General features: G+C 46.7%; 7 protein-coding genes across 7 annotated transcripts; 4 read left to right on the top strand and 3 right to left on the bottom strand.

Annotated features, from left to right (window-relative positions):
* On the top strand, positions 1-765 carry POJ06DRAFT_286725 (uncharacterized protein; the record flags this gene model as incomplete). Its single annotated transcript, XM_056190236.1, has 2 exons — positions 1-160; positions 309-765. 2 exons carry the CDS (start codon positions 1-3, stop codon positions 656-658), a joined length of 510 nt encoding a protein of 169 aa, XP_056040676.1. The 3' UTR covers positions 659-765.
* Positions 766-1,603: 838 nt separating this feature from the next.
* On the top strand, positions 1,604-2,659 carry POJ06DRAFT_41090 (uncharacterized protein). Its single transcript, XM_056190992.1, has one exon. It carries the CDS (start codon positions 1,688-1,690, stop codon positions 2,216-2,218), a length of 531 nt encoding a protein of 176 aa, XP_056040675.1. The 5' UTR covers positions 1,604-1,687; the 3' UTR covers positions 2,219-2,659.
* Positions 2,660-2,796: 137 nt separating this feature from the next.
* Positions 2,797-4,046, top strand: POJ06DRAFT_278718 (uncharacterized protein; the record flags this gene model as incomplete). Its single annotated transcript, XM_056189756.1, has 2 exons — positions 2,797-3,400; positions 3,481-4,046. The coding sequence occupies exons 1-2, from the start codon at positions 3,022-3,024 to the stop codon at positions 4,044-4,046; spliced, it is 945 nt and encodes a 314-aa protein (XP_056040674.1). The 5' UTR covers positions 2,797-3,021.
* A 1,254-nt stretch (positions 4,047-5,300) lies between these two features.
* POJ06DRAFT_278717 (uncharacterized protein) lies at positions 5,301-8,358 on the top strand (the record flags this gene model as incomplete). The annotated part of the gene is made up of 9 exons (XM_056189755.1): positions 5,301-5,513; positions 5,602-5,830; positions 5,882-5,944; positions 6,153-6,209; positions 6,266-6,666; positions 6,754-6,870; positions 6,947-7,526; positions 7,583-7,996; positions 8,051-8,358. 9 exons carry the CDS (start codon positions 5,301-5,303, stop codon positions 8,329-8,331), a joined length of 2,355 nt encoding a protein of 784 aa, XP_056040673.1. The 3' UTR covers positions 8,332-8,358.
* Positions 8,359-8,925: 567 nt separating this feature from the next.
* On the bottom strand, positions 8,926-9,451 carry POJ06DRAFT_241222 (uncharacterized protein; the record flags this gene model as incomplete). The annotated part of the gene is made up of 2 exons (XM_056186123.1): positions 8,926-9,240; positions 9,293-9,451. The coding sequence occupies 2 exons, from the start codon at positions 9,449-9,451 to the stop codon at positions 8,926-8,928; spliced, it is 474 nt and encodes a 157-aa protein (XP_056040672.1).
* A 1,740-nt stretch (positions 9,452-11,191) lies between these two features.
* On the bottom strand, positions 11,192-13,720 carry POJ06DRAFT_215928 (OPT oligopeptide transporter protein-domain-containing protein; the record flags this gene model as incomplete). Its single annotated transcript, XM_056185526.1, has 1 exon — positions 11,192-13,720. One exon carries the CDS (start codon positions 13,718-13,720, stop codon positions 11,345-11,347), a length of 2,376 nt encoding a protein of 791 aa, XP_056040671.1. The 3' UTR covers positions 11,192-11,344.
* A 3,084-nt stretch (positions 13,721-16,804) lies between these two features.
* Positions 16,805-17,460, bottom strand: POJ06DRAFT_241220 (uncharacterized protein; the record flags this gene model as incomplete). The annotated part of the gene is made up of 3 exons (XM_056186122.1): positions 16,805-16,885; positions 16,928-17,217; positions 17,325-17,460. 3 exons carry the CDS (start codon positions 17,458-17,460, stop codon positions 16,805-16,807), a joined length of 507 nt encoding a protein of 168 aa, XP_056040670.1.
* Between the last annotated feature and the right edge of the window lie 3,194 nt (positions 17,461-20,654).

Genomic DNA, 20,654 nt, shown 5'->3' with positions numbered 1-20,654 from the left:
ATGATCCGCCACGGCGAGAAACCGCCCAAGGATGCCAACGGTCACGACAGAGTCGGACTCTCGGCGGAAGGCGTGAACCGAGCTCAATATCTCCGCCAGGTCTTCGGAACAAGCAGCCAATATAATATCAATTATATTCTCGCAGAACATCCCAAGAAAGGTTCATTTCCTCTATTAACTATTTCCATTTACGCCCCTCCCACATATACCCCGACCATTGCGGATGCAGAATGGAGCCTCGCCGAAACCCGAACCTTCTCTCCTAACTTCAACAGTTTATAGATTCCTAAGCTAACAAATATACATAGATGGGTCCCGGTCGCGCCCTTACGACACCGTCGCGCCCCTAGCCTCTGACCTCGGTCTGTCTGTCGAGACATCTATCAGGAGGAACGACGCTCAAGGCGCTGCCGAGGCAGCAAAGGCCTATACCGGTCCTGGCAACGTCCTTATTTGCTGGGAACACGACCAGCTTGCAAAGATCGCAGAAGCGATTGGCGTAAAGAAATATGCAACTACGAGCGGATTGAACGGGAAGATTACGTATCCGGATAACCGCTTTGATCTTATTTGGATGGTTCCGAAGCCATATAAGGAAATTACCAGCGTCCTGAGTGAGAATGTTCCTGGGTTAGATGATGCGAATAAAAATCTGTAACTAAGCTGAGTTCAGAAGGAATTGGGCAAGCTCTTATTCGACTTGCTTGAGATGGTCTGGAGCAGCCTGGTATTAAAATACAAGTGTGGTCTTGGCCCCCACACACTGAGAGTTGAATGGAATTAAACCTGAAGAGGCCAATGGCACGATCGTTAGGTGTATAATTATATTCATGATGAGACAACGATCCGTATTGTTACGAGTGGACTAAACTTACTGTATAACGTTTGCAATTTTAATAAGTGACTTCCAAGGTTCCAGACGACCGAACAAGCCAACAAACGTGAGCACTATGCCGCTCCAGCCAATACAAGTTATTCTGGTGCGTAGGGCTATGCCAACGTTGTTGGATCGCACCGCTTGACCCGCCCTTACGAAAACGACAAGCCAAGCCATCCGAAGGACAAGAATCTCAGACGCAGAGCACCGTAAGAGCAGCATTGGATAGTTTTTACTCGTTCATCAACCGTCTCCCGTAAACCTAATTAAAATGAAACTCTCCGCCTCTGGTAAATCGTTCGGGTCTGGCCTTAGAACCAGGCGCGAAAAAGATAGCTGGTACAGTCGCTGGCTAGGATACCCAGCAAACACCGAACTGTGGAGTTTTCTCACTATTATCCAACGCCACCATACCGAACCATCAGTCGAAGCATAATGAAAGGCAGCGATTATGTTCTTTTTACCTCAAAATATGACCCAACCCTTTGCCTTTCCAGATGGAGTTCCTATCTGCCAGCTCGTCCTACTCAACTCATTCAGCATGCGACCGGGATCATAAACATCTACTTTAGGGTAGTCTCATTTGCCAAACAATCCCCAAAACACCATAAATCCGTCCTCGCAGTATTTCAGAGAGCCTAAATGGTTGGGATATACACATATGGATGGCATTGGACACTATTCCGGATTTATCCTCTTCGTCGAGATTTCTGTATGTCAAACTGTATCATTTTTGTTACGTCGGTGCGCGGACATTTTCCGAATTTAGATTAGTGTACGAGCAATACGGCGTATGACAATCCTTACCTTATGGCCCCAGCCCTGTTCGCCGCCAGCATATACATGGAACTTGGTCGTATCATCTTGTTGGTCGACGGCGAGTCTCGTTCCCTGATAAAGAAAAAATGGCAGTCCAAGATATTTGTCGCAGGCGATGTCTTGTCGTTTCTCATGCAGGCTGGCTGTGAGCAAAACGCCTTCCCCGTGGCCGTCTCTCTGACTGACGATTATTCTCAGGTGGCGGTATCATGGCCAGTGGTTCTCAAGCATCACAAACTACCGGAGAACGTATCATTATCGGCGGACTCGGAATCCAACTCTTTTTTTTTTGGTTTCTTCGTAGTCACCGCTGCGGTTTTCCAAGGACGACTCCACCGACACCCAACACTTCGCTCTTCTGTATCACTTCCCTGGCGCAAACATCAGTACACACTGCAACCAGTATTCTTATTCTCATGTGGTCTTTTCCGCCTCATAGAGTACTGCCAGGGAAACGACGGTTTCATTATACGCCATGAATACTTCCTATACGTCTTCGATGCCACATTGATGTGGGTGTGATGGTTCTGTTCTTGGTGGTGTATCCGTGTGAGTTGACGCATTTGTTGGTGGAAATGGCATGGGAAAAGGAACCGGGGACTAGAGGTGTCGGGTATGAAATGATCCAACCCGTGAGAGTCGTTGGTCCTCCTCTGACTGATGAGATCATAACTATCGGAGTTTGCAGCTCCCACTGCTTCGTTTCGGCGTCACGCATCATTTTGGTGTCAGTAGAGTAGAGTGTGAGAATTGCAGAGAATGTTAAACATGGCGTGATTTGTCACCTTGCTCCGTGTTGTTGTTGTTGTTGTTGTTGATCGATGTCTTTGGTCTTCGAACAGAACAAATCCTGTCCATCCGTCCATCCATCTATTCCACGCCTATTTTAAATGGATGGATATGTAGGCGATATAGTCACCAGTTTACCGAATTGGCGTCAACCATGACCTGAAGCGAGAAAATTGGTGAGAGAGAGAATAGGGTGCGTATACAAAACATGTAAACAAACCGATACCCTAAACTTGAATCACGTGATTCGAATGAATGATTGAAGAACCTATGGTTTGGGAGGAGGATTTAGGTTCTTACTCGCTGATCACGTTAGCGAGGGCGCTCTGAATCTAACATGACCTCAGCATTTCGTTAGCATCACGGCACCGTCAAGTTTGAACAGTTTAATGCTGGCACTGAGGTATGATTAGAAGAGAGCGGATGATAGCGACTGAGCCTTTGTGTCATCGAAATAACTGTCAATACCTCCCCGTCCCTTTCGGCAACGATCGATTCTCAGATGTCATATAGAGCCTTCCGCTGTGATTGCGTCTATGAGATATAAACGCAATATCCCGAAAAGCCTCTGGGCCCTCCCCCACAAATGTTTAGCACTCCCGAGATCGCCAAATGTCGAGATGTTGCCAATGCCTGCGACCTCCTGCAGGCACGCTCGTCAGATTTCCTTCGCCTGGTCCCCGGAATTAGTTACACCAGACAAGAAGTTTACTATTGTGCCAGATATTGTTCCCGCGGATACTGCACAATGCAGGTACAAGGATGCGCTTTCGAACTATGCAAAGGCATTTCAACTGTTGAAAAGCAATCCACCAGAACAGAGATTGGATGCTCGAATGCCTTATTCGATGTACTTGGAATTGGAGAAAGGCTGGTCCAATTTTAAGGCAGAAATGGGCACCGTGAAAATCAGAGGTATCCGTTTTGCCATACTCCCTCTGGGCTGTCACTGATAATCTATTTTAGGTATCCAAGTTTGGCATATAATAGCTTAGAGCAGGACGTGACCGTGATTACCACGCAAAGCGCTCTCCATGAATTTGCAGCTTCTGAGCTCAGAAAAAATATCACAGTCAGTCTTGAGGAGTACTTCTCAATTCATAAGCTTGAAGCTCGGGAAGGAATTATGGACAGTGCATCAACTACTCTGACGAGCACCCGCAGAGAGTACTTCAGGAGCTCGAAAGACCCTGATGGTTCATTCTCGTATGATGATGATGAGGATGGGCTAATTCTGCGGGTTGCCATCGAGGCTGGATTTACCGAGAATTATCTTGGCCTTCAACGTGACAAAGACATGTGGATCAAAGGTCTGGACGCAAAGGTTGTAGTACTCATATTCCTTCAGGAATCACCACGGTTTAAAAGTCCTAATAATAGACATAACGATATTGATATTGAACATATCGATGTGGAGCTAGCCAGAATGCGACAGTATATGCTTGAAGCCAGACGAAGGAACCAAGAAAGGGGTACCTATGGTCCCATTGAATACCGGAATCACACCTGGTTTGGTAACTTGAAACAAGCCCGCATTGAAGTCTGGAGAAGGGATTTATGAAAGAACCTGTCACAAGCGTGAGGAGAATTTATGTTGACCATGGGCTGCCAGCTCTAATTCATGTTAATCTAGTACCTGATTAAAGATGGATACTCCCGCGACCGTCTGCCGACGGCAATTGGACTGAAGATAAGTGATTTTTTAACTCATCCCATACGGCGCTCGGCAAAGATTCCGGATTGTGATGTTTACTTTGATGGTGATCGATTCATGCGCAGCCTTACGGTTGCAATATATAAGACGGCATTGGAAAGGTGTATTAATTTCGTATTACTGGCCTCGGTTTAAAACACCGGTGCGGGTATTCATTAGCTTTGTTTTCTGGCCATACTGTTATTTGTCATGCTGGGGTTGCGAAAGCTAAAAACCGGAGGTCATCCACATTTCGCTCTTGATGTTATCGCAATATATACGTCGATTAGAGGACAAATGAGAGAGTTGCGTCAAGGGCTCTAGGTCTGAATAAATTCAAGTGAAGCGTTAAACTTGGTCCTTCCAGTGTGGTAATCCACTCCACTCATTTTTCAAATGGATGGAATGGATGGAAATGCCGTGCGTCCATTTCCATCGGGCATTTCCATCCATTCGATCTGCCTTCTGTTACGTAATCCATCCATCCATTTAAAATAGGCGTGGAATAGATGGATGGACGGATCACCCTAGCCATGTGGATTTGAAGAACTACCACACATAGAGTTGGTGCATGCGATGCTTCACACGTCGTACTTCTCCCATACTCAACTTGGCAGTGCGAGCTCGCGCGAGCCCAGCCCTAAACCAGGCTACCAAGTACGACGACACAAAGTCCAAGGTCATTGATATCCTCACTGGTTGACTACAGGAATGATACAAGCAAGAGCATGGATGAACTTGTAAATTATTTACTAAACGAGCTGTCTAATGTATACACTCTACGCTCTAACGGTCACTTATTATAATATTATTATCATATCATGAATCATTTGTTGATAAATTTATTAACAGTTGTACAATAATTTGTAATATTTGTTATCTCCGGGTGTTGAGGCTAGCCCGATTTCGTTAAACAAACGCGTTCGACGCGTCAAACTCGCGTTGAGGTTGCATAGACGCGCGCCGGGCCACGCTAGGCCGAAATTATTTATGCAGAAGCCTGAAAATTTCATTTGCCTATTTTATCGCTAGTTTTATTGGCACTTGATATCCCACATTATTCTTCAAGTCTTTGTAAGAGATGGTCCACATTCCGAGTTCGTTCAAAAAAAACCCCGCCTCATGCCTGACCCTCACTTCCACGGGGTAATGGGGAAGAGGACCAAGAAGGCCATACGAGATCAGACCCAAGCGGTCGCGAAGCTTAGGAAAAGATTAGATGCAGCTCAACGTGGGCGACGTAAAGCATACGAGAAAAGGGAACGAAAAGGGCAGCACGAAGCAGAGAGTGAAGAGCCCAGTTTTGGTGCCGACGACGACGACGGTTGGATTGACGTACGAGCAGAATCACCGCCAACCACTCAAGGTAGACCTGACAAGTCTCTTTTATAAAATAACACTAACAATAATGCGTATACCACAGACTATGAGAGAACTGCTTAACCAGAATAGCGACAAACTACACCCCGCGGAGGCAGTGCACACTTATAAGCAGTGTCAAAAGGGCGTCACTGAACAGATCAACCGTGAAGCTCGCCAGGCCAGCCGCCAAAAATATCACCATAACATTAAGGAGGAGTATAAGAAGTACTGTTCTGAACAACCAATTCCGCCAATTGATAGTAACGGCATCCTCCTTATTGACTTCGATGGTAACTAAACACTCAATGAGTACAGGTGCGTACACTAACTCACTCTTGTAGAGATGAGGTATGAGAACATCCAACAAGAACTACGGCTACTATTCTCTATCTCATCCGACGTGGGTACTGGGCTCATACATGTCACCGCCCTGGCGTTGCATTTTCCATTTCCATTCGAATGTTGGCTGCCTATCATGCCCAAGTTGTATCTGGGGTGACCTCGGCCGAAAGCTTCGTGAAAGGCTTCGGCGTGCGCCTGAGAGAAATATCTTGTCCTAAGGCTCCCTAAATTGGCCCAACCTTTTCGTGATGCTTATAGCCATTGGATTAGTATCGAACTGGAGTGCCGACTTGATTTCGATAAAATCAGTATTGCAAAGTGAACAGGGTATGAGGGTTTACCACCTGACGTATACATATTCATATTCTTAACATCCAAATTAGGTTTCAGTGATCCGACCAACTTATGTCCTGCTTGTTTCGCGCCTGACGAATCAGAAACTGAGCCACTGGGATACCTATCGGTTGACGGAAACCTCCAACTCAAGCGCCGAGTTCGCGCCTCTGACGGAGAAGAGGATGTTCCTGCATCGATCCGGCTCTTCAACTGCACCGAGGAAGCATTGGGCTATGTGCTGGGTAGACCATTGGGTTCCTGTGCACGCCACTTCAATGCAATGAAGGACAAAGCCGACCGCCAGGTCTTCGACGAACGTGGTGTATTGGGGGCAGTCTGCAGACATGGCCATATCATTCGCTTTAGAAATTTGTATACCACCGGTGAACCGGCTAAGGAGTTAGCTTGGCTGCTGAAAGGTATCCTGGCCGATACACCGGGCTCTCACGTATGATGTGGCGTGCGCGATGGACAAGGCCTTCAAGGTAATGCATGCATAGCAATGGGCTTGAAAACTATTGCTGATATGGTATAGACGTTCGCGTTAAATGAGGGAATAACCTTGCACACTGCAGCCAACAGATTTCACAACATGCGCATGAGTATTCCTGCCAAGTATCGTATAATCCCATGCTGCAACCTGCCGTATTTGGTATGACTGATGGTGAAAGCGTGGAGACCGCATGGTCCAGCAACTCACATCTTGTACGCGTTACTCGTACTGCCAGCCGGAACAACAGACTTCAGTTATTACAGACCCTGCAGAGCACCATGCTGCACAAGCTAAACTCCGGCAGGGTAGTACACTTAGCGCTCGTTACCACGATATGTCGCGAAGACTGATCAAGCTTCAGCACAGATTCCGCTTGACCGGGTACAGAGAGGACGTGGCGACCAAGGCGATCGAGGCTGAGAAAGATTACTTCCTATCAAAACCGTCTTCTGAGAGTCAACAATATATGGAGCTCTTTGAAAGTGTCCAAAGCATTACCGATATTGAGGTTCAATGGGATGCGTTGAGACAGAGATTCCGCGCCGGTGACGAGATCAGTCTTGATGATATGCGTGAATTCGTCGACAATGAGAACCTGAGGCAACAACTGATGGAGAAGAAAAGGGAGCTGATCAATAAATTCCATGTCAGGGAAGCCGACTGGGAGCCTGCTGGGACGGAATACTTAAAATACTTGAGAATGAAATGCGGCCGCCTTCTCAGTGAGCAGCGCAAGAAAGTGGAGAAATTATTCGTCGAAATCTTGCTTAAACGACGGGAAATGTCCCGGAAAATGTCTCGATTGGAACGAAAATGTCGAAGATCATAATTTCAAGGCTTGTGCAGCGGCTGCCTGCCCTGGAAAATGCAGTCGAGAAATACAATGACATTCTCGACCATCCCGAATTTGAGTCCATTGCTAATAAACCTCCACAGATCAACGTCAACATCATTAAAGATGCACGCAGTGACGACGATTTGCCAGGGTTCAAATCGCTTAGACACCTGTGGGGTCTCTTCCGCGAGCTAGGTGAAGCCACAGGTGAAGTCCCGGAGTGGATATCGTCTGAAAGACTTCGTGACGGGATGGTATCATACCTGGCCATTCAGGCTGTCGAAGGAGAGCTCAGTATCTTGAAACGAGAAATGATGCGCATCGTGTCTTTCGCTAAAGCTCGCATCGAGGATATGATGGCCATTGGCAGGGAGCGATCGTCCGCTGTATTCATGCGGCGCTTCTTCTTCGAGTATCAGGTCTTCCAAGATGCCGTTACTAGCTGTAATCGTAAGTCCGAGATATGCGTTACTTTTCATCCGAATACTAATGCATCGACAATAGGCATTGTAGCTCTCCCAGAGAGCACTGACGCGCTACTCAGCCGTGCTAGCGAGTACCTTCAGGAGCTGCGATCACCTCGCAGTTCTGGTCCGTGGGAAGAAGTAACTGGCGAGGTTGACATGGACTTGGATATGGAGGACGACGTGGACGATGCTCAGAGAAGCGGGCATGAGCATCCGTTCAATGACGATCTTTACTTTGGCAGTGTCGGTAGTGATGAGGACGAGTTTAGACAACGAGGTCTAATGAACAATGAAGTAAACAGACGTATGAATTTGTAAGATTAAAATATTGTGAGGTTTCTGTGGGTTATGAAATGGCTAAACCTACCGCTTAACACAAATCCTTTTTATGATAACTTAGTCCATCGGTCGATTCTATGATAAATAAGTCTGGACTGAGATTGCTATCGTACGCTGTCTAATCCTTCAAATCAAGTAAAATAAAGTAGTAAACTGCTAAACTGTAGATACAGTATACTCTGAAATTAATTTCGTATACACTCGTCATGTGTAGCACTTTATCCTGAAGTTGCAAAGGTAAGGAGAAGTGCGATCGTGGGTTAGTTGTTGTGGGGAAGCATTGGGAGTTGAGCAAAACCGAGCGACGAGGACTTTTTCCTGGATTTGGAAGCAGTGCACAAGCTTCGATCTGACCAGGTTTTAAAAAGTCGGCAAACTAAACACATGAGCGTCTAATGGGCAAGACGTCTAATTTTGTTGGTTTAGACTCTTGAAATTGACTGACTTAATGATTTAGATAAGTTGTTTATAACGCTTGTCAATTATGACCTCTCTTAGTCGTGATGACTTGAGCTACGACAATTAATCCCGGAATGTCACCACATGTATCAAAGGCCAGCTTTTCGCACCGACTTATTTACCATATTCTGTTTCGAGGATTGTCTGCAGATCCTCACCCTTTCGCCAACGTACAATAGTTTGCACAAAATGATCAGGAAAGTTGGTTTTCACCTCTTCCCATGCCGCCCTTGCAGCCACGCATATTTGGCGTTGCTCGGCCATCCTTGCCAAATCGATCCGGAAATCCTCGTACGCCGCATAGTAGCTGACATATTCGAAGGCTGCATCGCGTCTGTAACGTTCGTCGCCAGAGCGCTTGGCTGCACTGCGCAGCCGTTCGGTCAAACGTGAATCGAAATCCGATGAATAGGATATATTGGCGGTCACCTATAAAACTCTTAAGTACCATTTCGATAATGGTATTCCAGAAGACAATTACCTTCTCCACCAGCTGTTGAGATGTCCCCTCCGATGGCCAAATCCTGGTGATTCGGTGTACATGGTTGATAAATTCGCGACTGCTGTAAGGCTCTTCAGTTGGCAGCATCGCCATCGGCGTCAACCCGACCAGTTCCAAGAAAAAGAACAGATTTTCCATGTTCTTAGTCGGAGCCACCAAGGTTGACTTCGGCGAAGGAGGGACTTCGGGAACATTCCGACATTAATTTGTTAACCATTTGTGAGCTATTTTGATGGCGCCTTGCGTCGGTTCCTCTAGGTACCGTTGCCAATGTTTGTCGGAGTCGGCGTCTCTGAGTGCCTCTTCCCGCGCTCGAGCTTCGGCTTCAAGTGCGATTTGTCTCCTTTGGTCCCTTCTGTTTCTCTCCACCTGCCGATGGACCTCGGCGGCTGTTCCGGGCAGTTTGACACTTGCTTTGTTTGCCTGGTAAGTGTTCAAGAATTCCTGACGTCCTGTGTCGTTTTTACGTGCTTTGTGGTTCACATGCGTCAGAAGCCTAACGCGCATGCGGTTCCTATGTTCGTGTTCCGATTGGTTTCCTCTGAAGCTGGTGAGAAGTTGATCGCACACTGGACAGGTTATCGAGAGCTTTATGTCATCATGGGCAATTGGGTCAGGCAGACCGGGTACGATTCTTGGCGCCATCCATTGATGGACAGCAGGACAAGGACCTAAACGGGAATATTATGGGCCGTCTTGGGGTGGTGGTTGAAAGGCATCGAAGAAGTCGTGGGGCGGCGGCAGACTTTATATAGTCCTACCTCGGCCATATTGACTTTCTCGGTGATTCCAAACGGCTCTTGTCCAATCGAGGCGATCTATTTGTTTCGATGCAAGACCGCGGCGTTGCCAAGGAAACCGCAACGGATTTGCATTGGAGGTCTTCCTGGTTCGATCTCAGTCATTGCAGAATATTACGGAAATTCAAATATAAATCGTCTGCCATATGGGAATTACTCTTGTAATTTTGCTGGCCTATTGCTGTCAAATATTAAGCTTCATCGGCGGTCGCCTGCATTTTGCTTGCGGCGATACATGATCCAATTCTTCATTGCGTAACCTATGCCTACGAAAAATTGGTGAGGTAGCTTGAAACTTTCAGCTGGCTGTGTAATGGTGTACTGGGTAAATTTCAACCTTGCTACGATTGGCACTTCAATACCAATTTATCAAGCCCCTATATCAAAGTCATTAGTCCTTTAAAGCTTTAGTAGTGACAAGAAATTGACATTCGTTAGATGTGATTGTAGTTTAGGGATTCTGTCGTTTCGTAATGTCTCACATACACGTGTCGCCATATAACTATTCATCCGCTCTCTCGGGCCAAGCGGCTTATTTTATGGTTACCGAAACCCTGAACCTTCTCTAAGAGTTCTCGCAATTGTATCTTCGCGTCTAACAGTTCCGAGGGAACTGAAGTGTTGGCAGCGAAGGAAAATCTTGAATAAGGAATGTTGAACATCAATAGTGATGCAGAACGTTTCTTGAGGCAATATGGCAAGCTCAGTACTAGTATGGACTTTGCCTCGAAGAGGGCACTTACTACTGTATCTTCCAATATCGAAGGAGTCCGCTCCTACCTGGCTACGTCCCTTCCGCTCGGGTGCTTGGTATTTTTATTTGCTGCATAATAGTAAAGTTTTCATTGGTTTGTAGAGGTTCGGACGAGGCGCAGGAAGGGAATGAGACTGCGCTGATTCAGATTCCGGACAGAAGACTATAAAGGTATCATAATTATTTTCAATTTGAACTTGTTTTTATTTACTTCCCGGACACAGCGGGAAGCGGAGGCAAAACTTCCAAGAGTCGCCGTCAAAACACGGTCAGATGTCCAGACAGCGCATTTAATCATAATCAGTCAGAACTTAACAAATGCGACCTGAACTACAATACATAGTGACAATGCTCTTATTTGAATGAAGTGAAACAACTACAGCGCAATAAATACACATCCCATAAAACCTGAATTTTCAACACTCTTGCAAAGGGGAGCTTCCAACTCACCGAACTTAAAAATTATCAGTTATCCTCTTACTGCCACGATCCCACCGGCAGCCCAAAGTATCCCACCGCCGGCACATCTTTAAGTGTGGCAGTCATCTTGCCATCCACACCCGCATTCTGCACTGTCGTACCCCACCAGCTGAATTTCTGCGGACGATACTGCAGAGCAAGGAATATCAAAATGCCGCTGAATGCGGCTCCACCAGTGAGCGCAGACGAGAGAACGTAATTGTACTTCGTCCACCACGCGAGGTACCGACGGCGCACGAAGAACATGAAGAAGAAGGCAGAATAGAAACCCGGAGTGTAATATGAGAGATTGTAGGTGTAGCCCCAGCGGGAGATGCCTGAGAGGACCAGAACCGGGTCGACGAATTTTAACGTATTGTTGAAACGCTTGCGGATGGCCCATAAGGGAACGGCAGCTAGCGCGCCGATGAGAAAGGCGTACTTCAGGATCGGGTAAAGAACGTCGAACGTGCGGTGGGGACCGACCACACCGAGGAGGAGAGTCTCCGAGTACAAACTGTGAGGGAAGGTGCAAACGAATCGACTTGCTTGTGTGAAACTGCACAAATCGGGAATGCCATTAATTAAAAATGTAATCGCGCCGGTGGTCGTGAATACCTGGACCATTGTCGCAACAATCTGCCCTCTGAACACCGCTCGAGGTGGCAACTTAGCGTAATGTGCGAGCTTTTGGTCGCCGATGAACGTCTCCGCCTGCTCGTCCACATTGTAGCCATAAACTCTGCAAAGCAAATTGGCGACGCCGTTTCCTGGAACCATAAACCCCGCAAGAACAACTCCTAGAGTACTCAGACTGATCATGTATCCCGTAACTGAGTAGATAATTGCGGTCGGGATCAGGAGCACCAGACTGGCCAACATGATGACGATAACTGCCCACACTGGTGTGGTCGTGGGGTACACTGTAAGTCCAATAATTCCAATTGCCAGCGAAATTACAAAAACAATGAGAAACCACCAGTCTGGAACTTCAGGGTACTTTGACATCATGATTGAGATCGGGTCTTTGTACCGCTCGTAATTGGACATCTGACGATCTTTCAAGTTCTTGACAAATCCCCTCAGCGCCTCGCTAATCATTTTCCACTCGTTCAGAATGACATACACAAACGACAGGGTGTAATTTGCGTATAATGATCCAAGGTACAACAGGTTTGCAGCGGAAATGTATGGCGGAGAGTATTGACGGTACAGGCCTTCATCCAAGACGCCATTCACAATAACACGCGACAGATCGAAGATCTTCCCAAAGCGATCATAGACGTTGGTCGTTATCGGAGGCACATAGGCAGAGAATTTGTAGTTTGACCAGTACATCCCGATGACAATTAATGCACCCAAGACAGTTCCGAAATATCTGTTGGCGGAGGAGAAGAATGGCATCACGAGCGGCGCCGAGTAGTTGATAACGGACCAATCGAATGTCGTCCACGGACTGAAGCCCAGGCCGATCTTCGAACCAGTGACGAACGCCAATGCCTTATTATTAGGCGAGATCCATGTGATCCAATTGAACGTACTGAGCGCGGTGAAAAGGTAGTCCGGGATGAAGAAGTAAAAGAACATTAATGTGAAACCAACGAAGAAGAACTTGTACTTCGTAATCGTCCATCCATGGATGCTCTTCTTTGACTCCGGAAGAAGAAGCGTCTTATTGAGCTGCAGCGTAGGGAGAATCGTCGGCCACACGGCCTTTGTTGGATAAATAACCCACCGCCGAAGCAAACCTGCAATACCAAAGCCAAAGAATTGAGTCGACGCAGTCATTAGAAACATGAATCCGAAACCGACAAAGTCAAGGCCGAAGAACATAGGTAGTTTCAAGACAACGACATAATTCATGAAGTTCGTGCTACCTGCCCCCACATTGGTCATGACAGTCACAAACATCTGCTCCTTGAATGTCCACGGACCATGGTTCAGATTAAATCTCTTTCCGAAGATGCTGACAGTAGTCCGCGGGAGAAGGCGCTCAAATAGTTTGCCGGAAGGATAGACCAAAATCTGGATAACTGTGGAATTCAAGTATAAATGAGGCTGGCGAAGACTGAACATCTGGTTGATAAATGAAGCGCAGGCAACCCAGAAAATTCCAATAAGATATGCCCGTAGAGTTTCCGCGGGGATGCTGGTGTCGTCGACAGGTTTGCACACTGCGCGAACCTCGGGATATGGCGAGTGGTACTTGATCAAGCATGCCTGAAGACGCAAATCCAATTCAAACGACTCATGGTCCAAGCCAGAAGCCTCCTCACCGGTCAGAAGAAGCTTAATCTTACGCATCGCTTTCACAGGGAAGTTAACGTCATCTGAATGATAATCTGCTGCGGCAGTCAATACCTCATAAGCCTCCTCGACGCCCATGATCTTCATCTTCTCAAGTACAAAGTGGACATCCTCATCTAGAATGTCATTCAAATCGCCAGATTCGCCAATACGTTCAATAATCCTTTCCCTATCTTCTATAGACAAGACTGCGACCGTGATGTTGTCCTTCTTCTCACTGATGCTGCTGGATTCATGGACCGAGATCCGGCCAATATCCGGCATCTCACCGTCAGACTTCTCATAGTAGATGGACATCTAGTAAAGCGTTAGAGACCAGTGCGGTGTAAAAAACTGGACATTCATACCTTGACGCCAATAACTTAGGACTTCCGCTTAACCGAAGAGTTATATCACTTGATTTGTATGAAATGCGGTGCAATCAGGTAGATTTCATTTATATAACACCAGTCCAGACAGTTTTCCTGTCATGCCAAGTAAAGCCAAGATGATGCCAGCCTCTATGTATATATATATATGCCATCCTCTGGTAGTTAACCGGCTTGACCGCCTCAGAATGGAACATGCCGGACAAGATGTTTCACATTATGCGTAAAGATTTCCTATTTTAGTCTCGCGTGAAGTCCAGGAAACACCGCGACTGCATTAGTTTATTCAGAGACGCTCAGATAGAATAATAGTGAAACAGGATTCGGAAAGTACAATTAAAGTGCTAGCATTACCACTAGAGTTGCTGCTGCGGCGGTGCATGTTGCACCGCGCAAGAAAACTGCTCATGTACCTCTCAAACTGCAAAGCTTATGTGTTTCTATAAAACAAGCGAGGTCCTCAGTTTCTTCATTGGTATGTCGTTTCTTAGACAATACACAATAAGCCTAGCAAGGAAGGGCAAATTCCCAATGCAAAGGTAACGAGAGCGACGCGAGTGATCAGCCGTGCTTGAAGCACAGACCAACCACTCGAGCTGTGAGACATGTGCAACGGCGCATCAGCACGCAAGCTTAGCCGGCACAGACCGTAAACGCTTTTCCGGCGCACCCGCGTATGAACCTCTATGGCATATTCACTGGCGCTATCTCTGCCTAGATGTCCATATGAAAATAATTAAAGCAGTATACAGCTGTGAGTAGGTGGCCTTGGTCCTGCGGAGTCGATAACCGTGTAAAGAATGGACAAAATGGTCCAGTGAGGCTTCAATTCACCTATGCTTGCCAAGAAGGGTCTTCGCACTGAGCTAATGGTCAAGTTAAAACCTTATTCTTAGATATCAAGCCTATCGCACCCACCACCATAACTTGAGGACGCAGCGGTAAACGATAAGCCAGATTGCCAGACCATGCGTTAAGTGATTAGATGAATTCCCGCTAGAATGCCGGGCCAAGTACGTCGTGAACACCAACGTGCATACGATGATTTAGTTACAACAACCATACTGTAAATTTCAGTATATTCCTAAGATAAGGAGAGTACCTGACTCTCCGCTTTAAGTATTTGCATGTAAACTGCGGCGCATAGCGTCAGTCTGCTAGGTCAAACGAGGCGCAAGGACTATAGAAAAACCGAAATCATATTTTAGTACGGACGGACTTCTTCTTGAATTTGCAGAGTGATGAAATTATTGCGTAATCTTGCGCTAGATAGAGTGAGTCAATTTTCGCAACACGAAAGCGTCGAACCCGGAAAGAAATCATGCTTGTCGCTTACAAGACTATACCTGATATAACTAGTCCTTCTGTAAAGCATCGTACATACAAGATTCCGATTTATTGTCGGGATTTGATAACGATTGCGCATTAAATATGACACTAATCCTGAGTAGGAGACTTTGAACCCTTGACCATTAACTAAATCCTTATGCGCCACAGGTCACCATCACACCGTAACCCCTAATTTAATTTTCTCAAAAATTGTTCTACAACTAGAGATCGCATTCCCGTAAGCAAATGGGATCAATTCAGAGAATTAACCCCTTGAGACAACATCATGGGATAATAACAAGATACGAGCTTGAGTTTACTTGAAAACAATTAACCCCTATTGACTTCCCAGCCGTACTGTCCACCTGAGTGCGGCTAATGTGGGATGATAGTCGGTAATTGGCCGCTTATCGGTTGGCCCTCTCCTGGTTGCACCGCATGTTGAAGTCTACTCTGCAATACGGTAGTTAGGTGGATGCGAATGAGCCGCAAATAGGCGGCAGAGTCGGTTGCCACTGTTAGTGGCTGTCGCAAAAACAGAAGCAGGTCCGCTCGTCTGGGGCCTTGGCCGGCGTATCAGTGCTTCAGCTCGGCCGGTTGAATCTTGATTAAGCACTGGCCTGGGTTCAGGATTTTCGGCAAATAAGCTTCATTGTGCACAATCGCCTGCTGAGGCGCACGCCAGCTTGTTCCGCCGCGCGCAAGCCATTATGGTTTGTGTCATGATAAGCTATTTAACACTAGCTGATACTGGATTAAGGTATCGTCTATGTCTTCGCAAATCCGCAGCATCAATTACTGATATTATTGCTGATTATTTCAGCGGCATACATGAGCGGGTCCGACGCTCACTGGAGTGAGTGATTGCAAATCAGTTTCCACCTCTCGGGGATTGTATTACTTTGATGAGTAGAGCTTATATTGTGTTTATTGCAGGATTGACGCAACTAAACGTAAAACGGCACAGATTTTAGTTTGAAAGCGGAGCAATTTTGTAGTCGCGCAGCGTGGTATCCGTATCATTTAAATCTTGATATCGGACTCATATGGGTAATGCTGCACTTTGCCTTCAAGTGCCAGCATCAGCCTGTTGATATCTGACAAGCGCGAGCTAAAAAGAGAGTTTGACCCCATTAGTTGTATCAGAATGCTTTCTACGGCAAGCGCAAGCGCAAACCCTTACATGCACTTGGCTCTCGTCCGGACGCCATGGCACACCTCCGATGTTATATTTACTCTTGTTCTTGTTGTTATATTCAAGCAATACATCCCTACTCCTGTGCGCACACTCAGTCTAGATCCAACAGGAAATTATACGTCCAATCGATGCTGAGCCACATCCCGGCTCCGCGTTCAAGTACATTGTTATTTCATGATAGCTACAGAATAGTTTGACGACACTCCAACTGTCAGATGAACATTTAGGTCGGATATGTAACAATATTAATCAAAGTAATATCTTCACCACCATAGTTTATACCATCCCATGTGCATCATAAAACGTTGTGGCATAGTCTGACGTGTTCGACAGCCATATGCGAAGGCGGAATATGACCTACGACAGTTAGAGGAGGACAATCTCTACTGACGAACATACCATGTCATAGGGCAGGCTAGAATTTTTTATGAGAATCCCGGTATAAATATCGTAGAGAGCTCCCGGGCGTGAGAGCAAAACGTCTTGTTCTATGGTTGCCCCGGACCCGCCGCCGCCCACAGAGGGAAGATATAGCCCTCCAGGAGATCCATCAGAGAACTCCATGGGCTCAAAGTTATCTGTCACATTACTCGTTATTGCCCATAAGGCTTTATCTGAACCCACGGTAGTAAATCTCGGGTCTCGGACAATATTCGACTTCGGCTGGCAATATTGCAGCCTCTGTCGAACTGTCAACTTGGTATAAATCATGGCGGGGCACAAGGCCCGCATCGACAAATATCGGCTTGTCCTTCACAAAGTTGCATGTGTTGTTCTCTGAGTCGTATACGCTGACGTAGTAAAGGTGGTTTGTCGCCCTTCGCAGCTGCTTCGAAGGCGACGAAGGCGACAAATATCTCACCGTTGGAGTTGGCGGTCAAAACCTGCGAGCCATCGGCTGCACAGGTTGCCGAAGAATTGCTGCCTGCCATGGTCACAAACGTTCTGAAACTGTCGACTTGGTGAATATCCAGATCAATAGTGGTGCTATTGTCCGTGGTCCGAATTACACCGGAATATTGTCTGCCATCTCCAGTCGCCGCGATTGAGAAATTGAATGTGATCTACTTCTTTTTGTAAGAGCCGCTGTGCAACATCCGACAGAGACATACCCAGTGCCAGTCTCCGGGTGCTGCAGTCCTATTCACTGCCGTAAACGCATACGCGTGCGAACGAAACTCATGATACTCAAATTCTGAGCTAATTATAACAGGTAGCTATTGACTAAACGGGCATTTCAGCTTATTTTCGGCAGGTTTTACACCTTCTTCCCCGTGAAATGAGTTCCTAATTGCTAACATGGTGTTTGAGCAGGATCAGCGATATGCGGGGCAGCACCGACTTCTAACGGATTGATAGTTGGCTGAGCAATCGCTGGTTTGGGATCTCACTTGGTGGGCCAAGTAATGGTTAGATGCAAATTTGTTAAATCTTAATATTGATAATATCTTGATCATATGTCTCCTTGCCATGGAAAGCCATAAAAAAACTTGTCTGCAATGTCTGTTACCCTGCTCCATTATTGCATGAGAAGTGCTGCACCATAGGCGGGAGTTCTACTCGACGCACTTTCAAGTGATGTGTCCAATTTGGGTATGGTTCTGGAAGCTGCAGAGACGTAAAAGTCCCCATATCAGCGCCGTCTTTGCGGGGGAGGAGTAGATTGAGGGCTTCACGCCGGAGGACCTGACGACCGGGATGATAGTTTTAGCATCTTCCTTAAGCCGCTGGGCAAGGGATTCTCGATGTCCTTCGTGAAAACATTCATCGGGATTACCCAGTCCCTGCGATAGAACCTAGTCTACAGCCGGCACCGCAATCTCCAGGTCGCAGTACCGATTTTAATGACGTAGAATCCCGGATGTTTCAGAGGCTGCAGCCTCTGAATCAGCCTCTACGCTCCGATATTGATAACTATTTTGACAGCCCTCGAGTCGGCATGAATGACACCAAGAATCCGAACTGGCTGTGCAAATGATGGCGGGCTCATAAAGATGAGTTTCCCCGGATGGCAGCTGCTGCCCGGGACTATTTAGCAGTCCCGGCTTCAGAGGTGTCAGTGGAAAGAATGTTCAATGCAGGGAGGGATATATTGGCGGTGCGGAGACATTCGATGAAGGCCGAAACCATGCGCATGTTGATGTTGATGGATGTTACAAAGCAACTCTAGCTCTTTCCGTCTTGTTTTCTTATTTTCTTGTTTTCTTGTCTTCTTGTCATCTTGTTTTCTAGTCATATTGTCATCTTGTCATCTTGTCTTCTTGTCTTCTTGTACAAATTCAACACACAGGCAAGGCGCATACAGCGGGAATCACCTCTACGGTGTAAAATTGTATAGATTGAAAACGCCGAGCAAATCGCACAACTATTGCTATAACTTTCAAATGCCTGTATAAGAAGGCTTAGGGCTTCTCGCAGCTTGAAATCCCAATGAATTCATTTCTCTACGGTTGATTATGTAATACTACGTCGAATATCGAATATCGGCACGATATGTCGAATATTCGATTCGACGGTCGAAGAATGCCTCGAATAATATTCGATATTCGTATTCGACGCCGGCGGATTGGCCAATATCGTATCCGACGCCGATAATCGGTCGAATAATATTCGCCAAGTCGAATATCGTCAACAGCCCTATGTACGATTAAAACGTAATTGTTGCGATTAAATTTACGAATAATCTCAAAAGTCGACGGTACCGTAATCGTACCCACCTGTGCGTTAAAGATTTGTATCAGAATATAGCCAGGTGCAAATCCCGACCTAAGAGGTAGGCAATGGATCACGGCACGCTTCACTCTCGAACAAGTATTAGCGAGACATTCAGCCGGCAGATTCAAGATTGACTAAAGTCATAATATGTAGATCTGGATTAAACCCTGCTGCGTTGGGAAGCATCCACAGCTTGATTCTGCGGGTGTATCGCATCGGTGCCGATAACTATCGGCGAAATCGGCGACATCGGATGAACCGGCAACGGCCCTAAGAGTGTCCCTGCTTTCCTCATTTCACCGTGGATCCCACCGAACACTCTCATTCACGACGAAGGCCGCATGAACGCGGAGAACTCTGCCTACACGCACAGCTCTTTTCCTTCAAGCTGCAAGCTCTTGGAACTGGAGTTGTTGAACAACCGTGTCCAATATGGTCCAAAATATTCGAGCATGTCTTTATCGACAAGATGCGCACGCCCAAAGACCTCACCACGCCAACCTTGCGGAAGGAAAGCCACAAAACACGCCTCGAACTAACTTTCACCCAATCTTCTCCGCTCCCACACCGCCAAATATCGTCCCCACATTGTAAACTACTAATTATCACAACCTCTTTGCAGCACAATGTTTCACGAAAACTACTGGATTTCAATGCTCTCAGCGCAATCACGCACCATTCAACAGCAAAATTGAGCTGTCTCACCGCAGTGTGACGAGTGTTCTGGTCAACGGCGAATCTTATGCTTTGGCTGCTCCAGAGTGGCCGAGGGTCAGCGCCCGGGCAAGTTCGTCAGGAGACCAGGCCAGCGAAGCAAGATCACGCGATCCGGAGCAGCGACCGAAGAGGGGAAGAAAGTCCGAAGTCCGAGTATTACCGGGTAAGCGATAAGAAGATCAGTGGCAGAACACAAAATAAGCAAATCGGCGGCGTCCTTGGCTTCGTCACGCTGCGTTGGGAAGTGTGCGGAGCCAAGCCACTGCCTGCACCGACGCCCCTGGACATCCACGTGGGGTCGCCACGCACTTCATGACATCACTATTGCCACAAACCTGTATCTCAGACCTCACTTCTGCCCATTTGGACGTGGGAAGAATTAGGGGTGGATACGATTACGGTACCGTCAACATTTTATACTATTCGTAAAGTTAATCGCAAAACCAAAAACGTAATCGTAAAGTAATCGTATAGTCTACCGCAAAATCGTATAGTAATCGTATTCCTATTTAGGTATGGCGTGAGTAATTTACCTGACTCTCTTACAAACATAATACGAACGAACTATCTCGATCATTTGCCGCTCGCTTGACAACTTAAGAAAATATGGATCTCCGACGCGACCCCGCCGAAAGTTGAGTTAAGCCGGCATTCCATGATGAGTCAGGAACCATGAGAAAGCTTACTTTACTTG

This window comes from Lipomyces tetrasporus (genome assembly GCF_029532465.1).
Source record: "Lipomyces tetrasporus strain NRRL Y-64009 chromosome Unknown POJ06scaffold_12, whole genome shotgun sequence".
Taxonomy (NCBI): domain Eukaryota; kingdom Fungi; phylum Ascomycota; class Lipomycetes; order Lipomycetales; family Lipomycetaceae; genus Lipomyces; species Lipomyces tetrasporus.
This window is presented reverse-complemented; position numbering and strand designations above follow the sequence as displayed.

Coding starts and splice junctions, on each gene's coding strand:
- POJ06DRAFT_41090 (XM_056190992.1), top strand. CDS start 1,688: ATGGCCCCAGCCCTGTTCGCCGCCAGCATATACATGGAACTTGGTCGT.